Below are 12,635 nucleotides of genomic sequence, written 5' to 3'. Positions count from 1 at the left end.
GGAGGTGCATGCTAGTCAAAGAAACCCTGTACAAGGGCTCCTGTTAAGGTCTTCAAGGTGTTTTTGTTGACCAGTGAGGAGATCCTGTAGAGGAATCTTGTTCTATGGTTGACTTTTTTGATTACGTTGGTGGCCATTTTATCACCGGAAAGATTACCCCTTATTTTCCCCTCACACAAGCCCTTATTGGCCCCCCACACAAGCCCTTATTTTCCCCCCACACAAGCCCTTATTGGTCCCCCACACAAGCCCTTATTGGCCCCCCACACAAGCCCTTATTGCCCCCCCCACACAAGCCCTTATTTTCCCCCCACACAAGCCCTTATTGCCCCCCCACACAAGCCCTTATTGGCCCCCCACACAAGCCCTTATTTGCCCCCCACATAAGCCCTTATTGGTCCCCCACACAAGCCCTTGTTCCCCCCACACAAGCCCTTATTGGCCCCCCACAAGCCCTTATTTAACCTGACTCCGCCAGATGGGGCAGCAGAGAGTACACTGGGTTCCCCCCTCCTGCTCCCATCTGGGAACTCTCAGGCAGACTTGATGCCCGGCCACAAAACAGCCTGGCCAATCAGCAGCAGCTTCTAGCAGCTTCTAGCAGCAGCTTCTAGCTTCTAGCTGCTGCTGATTGGCCAGGCTGTTTTGTGGCCGGGCATCAAGTCTGCCTGAGAGTTCCCAGATGGGAGCAGGAGGGGGGAACCCAGTGTACTCTCTGCTGCCCCATCTGGCGGAGTCAGGTTAGCCCTTATTGCCCCCCCACATAAGCCCTTATTGGCCCCCCACAAGCCCTTATTGCCCCCCCACATAAGCCCTTATTGGCCCCCCACAAGCCCTTATTGGCCCCCACATAAACTCGTATTGCCCCCCCCCCCCCCCCCCCCCCACACACACACACACACACACACACACACACACATCTCCTTATGTGGCAAAAAAAAGAATTGTTTTGCCCTTTCCCTAAAAAAAAAAGAAATTAACACTATACTATACACACACGGAGAAGAACTGGGAGGCGCGGGGGGTGCGCTGCCCGGGACAGTGTGCATTGCAAGTCTTCGAATGTGGGTGGGGGGTGGTAGGGGGGTATGGAGGTCACCGCAGCGCTATCAGAACATACATGTCAACTGAGTCCCTATGGCAGAGGTGATGCAGGAGGCGCTCTATAGTATACAGGTATACGCATAGTTTCATTATATAGATATTCCAGTGTTAGGTTCTTAGTATGATTCATGATGACTATTTTTATGTATATGATCAGATGTTTGACCATGTTTTTGTTCTTGCATGCTTACTGTAAATCGCTCTGGATTAAGTGCCGAATACCTAAATAGTCATTTTAAATTGTTCATATGTCTCTACAATGAAATGAGGTTCAAAAGTTGTTCATATATTTGTAACAATTTCCATGTGACAATAGTGGTCCACATATTTGCGTTGTCGTAACGCATGACAACTACCACTAAGCTACTAGTCTGCTAAGTGCCAAACTGTGAACTACAGATGTACAGCTAGTCAAAAAAAATCTAACCTAGATTTGCCCACCCATTTGATAATCATGGCCCACTTTTGCGGCTCGATCTGGCTCATGAACTAAATTAAGCTTTGTGAGCTTCAATTGTAGATCGGCTATTTTCACTATTTTAAACTAATCTTAAATTAACATCTTCAATCCTTGGTTGTGCTTAAGGATCTCTGTCTGTTGTTATTTCATGCAAATTATTAATAATACATTTTATTTATAAGGCGCCTTTCAGGGCACTCAAGGTTGTTAAAAGCAAAAGCAGACAGAGTATAGCTTGCAGCAGAAAACACAGATCAATCATAGGCCTGCCTAAACAGGTGGGTTTTGAGGTGGGTTTGAAATGAGGTGATTGAGTCCATGTTTCTTATATCAGGGGGGAGGGAGTTCCAGAGGTGGGGGGCAGAGCGGCTGAAGGCTCTTGACCCCATGGTGGACAGACGGGCAGGGAGGACTTTCAGTTTGATGGAGGAGGCAGACCTAAGAGACCGGGTTGGAATGTGGACGTGAACAAGGTCAGACAGATAAGGGGGGGGCGAGGTTATGGATGGACTTGAAAGTATGGAGAAGGATCTTATAGTCAATGTGGAATTTGATGGGAAGCCAGTGGAGTTGGTGTAAAACAGGGGTGATGTGACTGATGACAGGGGTTCTGGTGATGATACGTGCTGCAGCGTTCTGGACCAGTTGGAGTTTATGGAGGAGTTTGTGGGGGAGACCAAAAAGAAGGGAATTACAGTAGTCCTCCAGCGGGAGGTGACGAGAGCATGAACCATGATTGCGGCACTGTTAGCGGTAAGTGAGGGGCGGAGGCGGCATAACCCCATTAACTCGAATCACACGGGATGTGTGGCAGATGTTTATTTGAATTAAACATCCCAACACACGCACGCGTCATGCATACAAAGGGATGTGCATAGCACGCCATGGTAGAATAGTGGAACTCATAGCGAAGGACATATCATGTTCCATATTGTGTTGAACTCAGCAGAGCAGTATTTAGCAGCATGGAAATCAAATCAATCATTCAATTAATCAATAGCTTCTTCACATGCAGAAATAGCCAAAATGATAACCAACAATAACTAACTTTTTTTATTATATATATTTTTTTTTTCCCCATACAAACGCATTTCATCCCTTTTGATTTTACTTTAATGTTCAACTAAACTATAAACTACACTTGACCTGTCCCCCAGCCACTTCATTCAAGAACTGGGCCTGATACATTTTAAACATCTGTAACATATTTTTAAATTAAATTATTATTATTTGTTTTAGTTGGGGAACAATATCCCACTATAATTTTAAAGAATGTGATTGTATTTTGAATTGTATTTTCGCATTCGTCACTGAAATGCAGCATTTGAGAAATAAAATGTAATTTATCTACAAGCTCATATGGCGCGCTACGAGCTTGTAGGTCTGCTATTTTTGAAAAATCGTGAAAATATTTATTTCAGAAAACTGGAGGATTTAGAAGATTTTTTTTTAATTTTGAGGTCATGCCTAAATGGGTAAAAAAAAGAAAAAAAGGCCAGTGATGCTCTGGCCCCTCCCATTCGTACAATTAGGCCCCGCCCACACTATTTAAATAGGTTAAATCACACCATTTCCTCCTGATTCTTCCCAGACGCAGTTCGTTCGGTCATTTCGCTCTCAACTCACCAAGCAGTAGCAAGACATTATCAGTCTCTCTCTTCTGAAAAGTTAACCAACTGAAGGTAATTCCACACGTCTGCTTATTATAAGTGACTTTATTTGGGCTTGTATACTTTGAAGTTGCTGGTGAATATATTGGCCGTTCGGTTGCACTTTGACGTGTATTGTATTAACATTAAAGTGCATTTGCTTTGCTTGTTTTTTGGGGGGCTTTGACCAACGCGACGTCGGATAATGCGCCGGCCCGAGCCTCTCGGAACAATTTCTAAAGTGTTTGCTTAAATTTATTTGGGCTTTTTCTTCTAAAGTGCATTTTCGGCTTTGGGGTCGTTTTTTTATGGATTTTTGCTTACTTATCTCGACGACACTGCAAATGTCTTTAGAGAATAGAAAGGTTTGAATTAAAACCCTCCTAAAGTGTAGGCCTACCGGTATCTGCTTATTTTATTAGGGCTTGCTTCTAAACGAGCGTTTTCTTAGTTGAGGCCTTTTACTAAAGGTTGGTTGCTTATTTGGGTTTTTTTTGTTACTAAACTGCTGTTTTTATTTCGAGTTATAGTTTACAAAATGTAGTTTAAACCAGTATTTTGTCGGTGTAATCAGTGGGGAGTGGAAGCGGGTGCGTGTAATCGTGGCACCACGCTGCTCCTGACACGCACCTGGCCCCAGTCCCACTGATTACACCAGGACCCGCAGGCCTTGTGAGCTTGTAGGTCTGCCATTTTCAAACATCCAACGCGTATACCGTTAGATTTAACGTGCTGGCTGCTTGATTTCATAGACCTATAGTTGCTGGATTTCTTATGATTTCAACTACTTGTAGCTCTCTCTCGTGTATTTGACAACTCTAGCATTAGATTTAGAGCTTTTATGTAATGCGCATTTACATGGTTGAAGCAATTTATTTGACCGTTCTCTTTAGACGAACCATCATGTCTAACGACGAGGGCAAGCTGTTCATCGGAGGGCTGAGCTTCGACACAGACGAGCAGTCATTGGAGAACGCCTTCACCAAATACGGAAGCATTTGCAAAGGTAAGGCTGTTTGCAATCCATATGGGGTGCAGTACTTAGTTTAGACAGTTTTTGGTTTAGACTAGTCATTGGTTTAGACCAGTCATTAGTCCTACAACTACAACCTCAAATCTCAAACCCTCACCCTAAACCTAACCTCCCACGGGGCAGCACACCTAAACCTAACCTTAACCCATGTCTAACCAATGACTAGTCTAAACTGATGAACAATCACACATTCATTCACATATTGCAATTCATGTGATTTATCTTCAATGTATTTGTTTTTTTTTAACTTAATTTTCTTTTTTTTGTCTACAGTTGATGTCATCAGAGACAAGGATACGGGCAGGTCTCGTGGCTTCGGCTTTGTGAAGTACGACGACCCAGAAGATGCAAAGACTGCGATGGAAGGAATGAATGGACAGGTGAGTTGATGACATATTGCCCACCCGTAGATGACCGCTTGCTCTGGTAGTGATTTTGGACTTGTTGTGGCACAACACGACTGCTAACCGTTAATAAATGGATTGTCTTTTCAGAGTCTGGATGGCAGGACCATCCGCGTGGACGACGCTGGGAACGGCCGTTCCGGAGGTGGAGGAGGAGGAGGTGGTGGAGGAAGAAGGGGAGGAGGAGGAGGATATTCAGGCGGAGGCGGAGGATATGGAGGAGGAGGAGGCAGCTATGGTGGTGGTGGAAGAGGTAGAGATGGGTTTTTTTTACCCCGAATTCTTGAATTGAGCTGACACATTTATTCTTGATCGATGGCACGTTGAATGCATTCTCTCCTCTCTTGTGTGTAGGAGGTGGCGGAGGAGGATACGGAGGAGGTGACCGGAGCTACGGCGATAGGAGTGGAGGTGGCGGAGGAGGTTATGGAGGTGGAGACAGAAGCTACGGCGGTGGTGGAGGATACAGGAGCGGAGGTGGCGGCGGCGGCTACTCCGGAGGCGGCAGCAGGGATAATTAGTAAGTGGACCACCATTTGAGATTTGGCCTTGGACTCAGACCCAAAACTTGTGCAAGGTTTTGTCCACAATTCCATGCTGGAATTACAATCTGAGAGATATCGGCAAATGTTGATCACAGTACAATTCTTCTACATTCTCTGTAAATGTGACTTCTTGTAAATTTAACTCTTGAGCATAAAAGTAAAGGTTTAATTTACACCCATCAAGGCCCACTCAAAACCACTGCCTTAAATGTAGCAATAATCTATTGAATTGAGCACCTGTTGTGCACTGCTTTCATACCCGCATGGTTTTAACAGCTTGTGTCTTTTACAGTTAAAAGACCCGGAGGATCCTACAGGGATGGATATGATGGCTAAATGTAAGTATATTTAGTGTTGATGCTTACTCCAAACGTCTCCTTTGTAGTCTCAATCCAAGTAATGCTGGCATCCTAAAACATTTTTGATCTCTAATAATCTTCACTAATCAATTAGTCCTTCTGCAAAATGATGTAGATGAGTAGGAATAGGATGCCTGAACTTCAATGTATTTACCTGTGTCTATTTTGTCTCCTCAGCTACACACGGATCTGCCTGAATTCAAGATCATCCCTTGGCTGTTTGAAAGATGCACTCCTCAAAAAAAGTCCTTTTGTTACTCTTTGACTCCTTGACATATTTGATTTGTTTTTGATTTTATGTTTGTTCAAGCATCTTTAATGTTTCACTGTTTTCTAATACGACAAGCCCCCAATGCCTGGCAGTGCCCCTGGCCCCCAGGTCATGTGTCAATGTTCATGACGGTTTGTAAATAAACGCATTTTCTTTAGAGCGGTGTGTAATCCTTCTTGACCATTGCTAACTCTAATCCACCAGTAAAAATGTCATGTTTAAACATAATAGTTGCATTCTCCTGTCTACTTGACTTGTTATATGCTTAACCAAAATGTTTAAGTTATTGGTTTGCGGTGGGGTGGGGGGGGGAGCATCAGTAACTCAATTAAATGGGGAGGTGTGTAATAGAAATAGTTTGAACTATAATCTTTATAACTGCACTGACGTAAGCTTTGCCTTGAACTACTATCACAATAGGAGTGCTCTAATCATTTGGTGCCATCTTGTGGCAATGTTCTTTGCAGGTGTGATTTTTCTCTTGACTAGGGCATATTTAAAATCATCCAGGTAGTTTGTGAAAGCAAAATGCCTCCAATAGCTTGTCACAAATGTTTGTAAAGGTGTCTACTAAATCTGATTGACAAACACAAAAGCTATTTGTAAGCATTTTATTTTGCAAATTGGTCACAAATTTGGTAACTGCCTAACTAATGGCAAGTGCTTTTTTACATTTTTAATCTTGATATCCTCTTGGCATCATTGCAAAGTTCAATCTAAACAAATTATAGCCTGTGTCCCACAGGCCTAATGGAGGGTATGCGCATGCTTAAAGTGACTGGCACATCGAGTGGCAAAGCAACATGCAAAGTGAGTTTAACATCGTTTAATGTTGATTAATGCAATCAGATAGGACTTTCTCTTTGACTGCATGGGTTGTCGCCTGAAAGTAGTTTTTTTGCCACTGTAGGCATTCCTGCATAACCGCCGGGTTTGATGTCACGTGCATACCCTCTATTGCTATAAACTGGTTTTCAACCCTTTTCATATGTATAGGTTCATTCAGCGTTTGAGCCACAGACCATTTGAGATTTGGCCTCGGACCCAAAACTCGGACACAATTCCATGCTGTGGTGATGTGTAACCATAGTCCATAGAAGAGGCAAACGATACAAATAATTATTCTAATCCCAGAGTGTAACATTATGGGTCCATTTGGTTTCATTTTACACTCGAGAGTTAGAGATCTAATAAGGGTCCATTTGATTACCAACTCCATTTAGCCAAGGACCACCCAGAACCTCTTCAAGGACCGCTGGTTGAAAACCATAGCCTATAAATTAAACTAGCTAGCCTGCTGCTAGTACTACAGTTCACACTAAAAAGATTGGACAGTCCATGCGTTCGCACTGGATTTCACACAACCTGTGCCTTCAATATAGAGCAAAAGTATTACTGTGCTTCGTGTGCAATATCTGGAAACACGTTTTTGTTACCATATTCACTTCAAATTAACCCATTTAGACCTGAATTTAAAAAAATGTCTTCAAAATCCTGACAGTTTTCTGAAAAAACATACGTTTCTGTATCAGTGGTTCTCAATATTTCATGTCAAGGACCCCAAAAACTGTCATTGGCCTCCGCCCCCCCATCTGAAAATATGTTGTTCCAGGGACCTCCCCAGAAGCAAAGATTTGAGTTAAAATGTTCACATTTTCACGATTTTTCAAAAATAGCAGACCTACAAGTTTGTAGATCTGCTATTTTTCAATAGCTAAAGTATAACATAAATGCTTGAAACACCAAAAGGGGTTCCCGCCCAGAATGGGTTACGGCATGTTCGCAACCATGGTTGTGGCTTATATTGTAATATATACTGTACATGTAGCATACCGTTTATCTTTTCAAGAAGAGAAAAATGAAGGCTAGCAAATAAAAACACGATAACGATAACTGCAATATTCTGGAAGCATTTGTTTACATTTCCAAGTTTCACTTCACATTGAACAGGATATAACGACTACAATAATCTGAATTGGACCATACAGATTTAGGTACCACAAGCAAGTCCTCAATTCTTCTGTGGCAGAATTTTTTTTTATAGGGGTTTCTTGTGACCCTACCATTAACATCCTATGGCTGGCAAAAATGTCAAACTTTCCTTTTGCTTTAAGTAGCATGTGACATGTCAAACTAGGGGGTTTTCATGATTCTGAATCCATTCCAAGCATTAGTTTTGCACAAAATACACTCCTTGGGCTAAAAACGACATCATGACAAATGTGATGAGGTCAGCACATTTGGGCTGCTCATATTTTTCTTTATTGTCATTATAGACAATATTTTAGGCCAATAAAAAAGACTATATACCAAATTTCCCACTTTAAACAAAAGAAGCCTGTCGGCTACTTTAGGGCTTTGGTAGCAGGCCACAACATATAACGTGTCCATTCAATCAGTGGCCCTTGACAAGGATGGACTTCCACATTGCCACCATGTATTGTTGGATACTTGGTTCCACTCATCTCTTCTGTAGCTTTCTTGAATGGCTGTAAGTAGCTTGAGTGTACGCCCAACTATATGTTCACCACAGTTCACCTGATTAAAGACAGGTTCATTCTGAAAGGATTAGAGGAAACTTGTGGAATTTAATAGAGATCAGACCATCTAGGTTGTTATTTACTGTGTAGTTTACCTCGTAATATTGTGCTTTCATAAAGCATATGTAATAGTTTAAATACTACCCTCTGCTCATCATGAACATGCCCTGCTGTATGATGTCATAATATATATTTGTTATTTCATGCAACTTAACTGGAATCACACAGCTGTGGAGATGTTCAAATGAACATCTCCTAGGAGATGCATTTGAATTAAACATCATTCCATCATGTGGAGCTAGAGCTCTAATTTAATCAGAAATCAGTCCAAAATAAACCAATTGTTTTGCTGAATTATTTCATGTACAGGACGTATAATATACAGTACGTATACATTATTTAGATGGTTCAGTACACACGCACACGCACGCACGCACGCACGCACGCACACACACACACACACACACACACACACACACACACACACACACACACACACACACACACACACACACACACTCTCACTCACACATGCACACACAGGACACAACCACAGGGTGGAGCCATTGATTTACCAATTACGAGCCACCATGTCATAGGAGATGAACACATTGAATGGAGTTGAAGTATTATATAGATGAACACATTGAATGGAGTTGAAGTATTATATAGATGAACACATTGAATGAATTCGTATTAATATAGAATATAGATGAACATACAGGCAGAAGGTCTCATGAATCTCCGCCCTGTTAAATGTCTGCAGAGTGAAAACCTATACACCCAACAACGGGCTATTCTAATCATGGTTGTAAACAAGTCTTTTTGACTCCACCAGCGGAAGGCATGGGGAGAGTAGGCCTACGTTTTGCACTCTGTCTGTCCGTGTGTGTGTGTGTGTGTGTGTGTGTGTTTGTGTGCGTGTGTGTGTGTGTGTGTGTGTGTGTGTGTGTGTGTGTGTGTGTGTGTGTGTGTGTGTGTGTGTGTGTGTGTGCGCCTGTCTGTCTGTCTGTCTGTCTGTCTGTCTGTCTGTCTGTCTGTCTGTCTGTTACCAGCTAATCTCCGGCACCATTAACCCGGTCTAGCCATTAACCCTACTAGGGACCCCTGATCCTATACTAGGGACCCCTGATCCTATACTAGGGACCCCTGATCCTATACTAGGGACCACAACTAAGCTAAGAAATAAAGTCAGTAAATCGACCAGTATCCCTCCTCCACAAAGTATGATAAGGAAATCAACTAAGATTATAAATATGAAATATAATTTTAAAAAAGTGCATCTGCCCAGAGTGGAGTTTGATAATATGCAGTATATCTGCTCCCAGACCATGTTTAAAGGAAGACATAGGGCTCGCGCTCGATATCTTGAATTCAAATCAATTTTATTACAGTGCCAAATCACAAGAAGCTGCCTCAAGACACTTTCACATAAGTGAACAGAGAGAAAAGCTGTCAGCCTACAGCGAAAAATACATCATCTGTTGAAGTTTCAAATGAACGAGGAGTGCATGTGCATGATCTCATACTGGTGAGATCAAGATGTCTGTCACACCTCTGCACAAACGCGTGTGTATCTCATGGGTGTTTGGAACCTCACCCTCCGCTGTTAGCTCCGAGAAGAGGTTCCGCGTCAGGATATCGCTGCATAAGTCGAAATGGGTCGAGCCCTCCAAAAGCGTGATAATATATGTAGGCTTATTTGTGTGTGTTGATAATATATGTAGGCCTATGTGTGCGCGTGTGCGTGCGTGGCGTGCGTTGTTTTTGTGTACGGTACCCAGCAGGCCATTAGCCATAAGCTAATGAGTAGACAAACAGCTGTGGGTGATTGTCTAAGCAGAAGAGAGCACAGGCAGCTCACACTGAGCAGAAACCATGCAGTTTATAGAACAACCACCTGCCAAGACTGGCATATGTGCTCTTTTTAGCAGGAACAATCACACCCGTGTGAACTGAGTGGTGCAACTCCCCCCCCCCTCTCTCTCTCATTAGCAGGCAACAGTGCAGCACTATCTCTCTGTTTCTGGCACAACAGCGCCCCTACCGGTACTCATGAGTCACACATGAGTCACACACAAACATAGTCACACACAAACATAGGTTAACACGGTCACGGACATTGCTGTTCCTTGGAGTGGTTGCACCAGTGACGTAGAGTCTGTGGGGGTCAGGGCCCCCATGAGGAATTGGAAAAGGGATCTCGGCCCCCATGAGGAATTGGACACTGAATATATATTCGCCTCGGTTCGTCCCGTTTGTGCCGCATCAGGTCGCGCCCGTTCGCGCAATTCTCGTCTTGCATTGACTTTGTATGTAATCGCGCCGCTCTAACCATCCAAGTCTGGCACCTTAACACGTCTGTTTTCCTCACTGTCCGGGGCGGGGGGTGGTGGGGGGTGGACCGCGTTGCGTGTCCCTTGTACACATGCAGATCAGGCATTGAAATGCTAATCTGGGCACGGGCACGGGCCCCCATGAGGATTATGAAAACTATTCGTCCCTGGGTTGCACCACTCAAAAACAAGACTATAAGTCTCCATTTACTGTAGCCTACACATGGCAGCCAAATCCAGTCTGAAGCAGATCTGGGCCACATCAAAATCCTGACAGTTTTCTGAAAAACCTTATGTTTCTGTATCAGTGGTGCTCAATATTTCATGTCAAGGACACCAAAAATTATATGTAATATGCCTCCGACCTCCATCTGAAAATATGTTGTTCCAGGGACCTCCCCAGAAGCAAAGATCTGAGTTAAAATGTTCACTCTGTAATAATATATACTCAAAGATTTGAGGTACATTTTCACTATTTTTCAAAAATAGCAGACCTACAAGTTCATAGCGCGGCACTCGGTGCCGCGCTATGAACTTGTAGGTCTGCTATTTTTTATTAGCTAAAGTATAACATAATGCTTTAAAACACTAAAAGGGGTTCCCGCCCAGAATGGGTTAAATAAGACAAACACCAAGTAGTCAAATGGAATCCGATTTTTTTATGAATGCGATTTTGAGCCACATTCAGAGGTGGTTTCAAATCTGATTCCAGGAGATCCGTCCCAGTCTGAACACAGTAACGTGCATCTAAATCACGGATTCCAGTGTGACTTGAGAGAAATTAATCCGATTTGAATGGGATTTGACTGGATGTGACTGCAGTCTAAATGGGGCCCTATCTAAGGCCCCTATCTATCTTAACCCCAGTGGTGGAAAAATACTGAGTAGATTTACTCAAGTACTGTATTAAGTATAGGCTACAATTTCGAGGTATTTGTAATTAGTAATTTCCAATACTTTTACTTCTACTCCACTACATTTCAGGTCCAAATATTGTACTTTTACTCCAGTACATTTATTTGAACACTTACTTACTTACTTATGCCTATCGCTCCTTTTCATGGAGCATAGGCCGTTGACTACAGTTCGCCAGACTCCTCTATCCTGGGCCTTCTTTTCCAGCTGTTTCCATGTCAGTCCACACTGCTTGATGTCAGTCTCAAGGTCCCTGTGCCAGGTGTTCTTCGGTCTCCCTCTCTTTCTTTTGCCTTGCGGGTTCCATCTAAGGGCTTGTCTTGTGATGCTGGTATTGGGCTTCCGAAGTGTGTGGCCGATCCATCCCCACCTTCTTCTCTTAATCTCCTCTTCCACTGGTGGTAGCCTCGCTCTCTGCCAGAGGTCATTATTGCTGATGGTGTCTGGCCAGCGGATGCTCAGAATTCTCCTCAGGCAGCTGTTGATGAAAGTTTGCACCTTCATTGTTGTTGCCTTTGTTGTCCTCCACGTCTCTGATCCGTACAATAGTACTGGCTTGACGTTTGAGCTGAAGAGTCTGAGCTTTGTCCGCTGGCTGATTTGTTTCGAGCTCCAAATGGTCTTGAGTTGGATGAATGCGGCTCTTGCCTTTCCGATTCTGGCTCTGACGTCTGCATCCGTGCCGCCCTGACTGTCTATGACACTGCCTAAGTATGTGAAGGCTTTTACTTCCTCAAGCGCTGTTCCCTCTAGTGTCACTGGATCTCTGTGTGTTGTGTTGACCTTGAGGACCTTTGTCTTTCCTTTATGGCTGGTGAGTGGAACGTGCGTGCGTGGAACAGAAAGTGGAGATAAGCTATAGACATAGAGATGTAACGCACGCACGCACGCACGCACGCACGCACGCACGCACGCACGCACGCACGCACACACACACACACACACACACACACACACACACACACACACACACACACACACACACACACACACACACAACCAGAAGAAAGACACAATAA

General features: G+C 43.5%; 1 protein-coding gene across 1 annotated transcript; it reads left to right on the top strand.

Annotated features, from left to right (window-relative positions):
- Window positions 1-3,115: 3,115 nt before the first annotated feature.
- LOC306921616 (RNA-binding protein 3-like) lies at window positions 3,116-5,982 on the top strand. Its single transcript, XM_079498831.1, has 7 exons — window positions 3,116-3,246; window positions 4,107-4,219; window positions 4,520-4,626; window positions 4,741-4,903; window positions 5,005-5,170; window positions 5,488-5,533; window positions 5,732-5,982. The coding sequence occupies exons 2-6, from the start codon at window positions 4,117-4,119 to the stop codon at window positions 5,489-5,491; spliced, it is 543 nt and encodes a 180-aa protein (XP_079354957.1). The 5' UTR covers window positions 3,116-3,246; window positions 4,107-4,116; the 3' UTR covers window positions 5,492-5,533; window positions 5,732-5,982.
- The last annotated feature ends 6,653 nt before the right edge of the window (window positions 5,983-12,635 follow it).

Source organism: Electrona antarctica (genome assembly GCF_951216825.1).
Source record: "Electrona antarctica genome assembly, chromosome: 1".
In the NCBI taxonomy this organism is placed as follows: Eukaryota; Metazoa; Chordata; class Actinopteri; order Myctophiformes; family Myctophidae; genus Electrona; species Electrona antarctica.
This window is presented reverse-complemented; position numbering and strand designations above follow the sequence as displayed.

Coding starts and splice junctions, on each gene's coding strand:
- LOC306921616 (XM_079498831.1), top strand. CDS start 4,117: ATGTCTAACGACGAGGGCAAGCTGTTCATCGGAGGGCTGAGCTTCGAC. Junction 4,220..4,519: donor ATACGGAAGCATTTGCAAAG/GTAAGGCTGTTT, acceptor TTTTGTCTACAG/TTGATGTCATCAGAGACAAG. Junction 4,904..5,004: donor CTATGGTGGTGGTGGAAGAG/GTAGAGATGGGT, acceptor TCTTGTGTGTAG/GAGGTGGCGGAGGAGGATAC.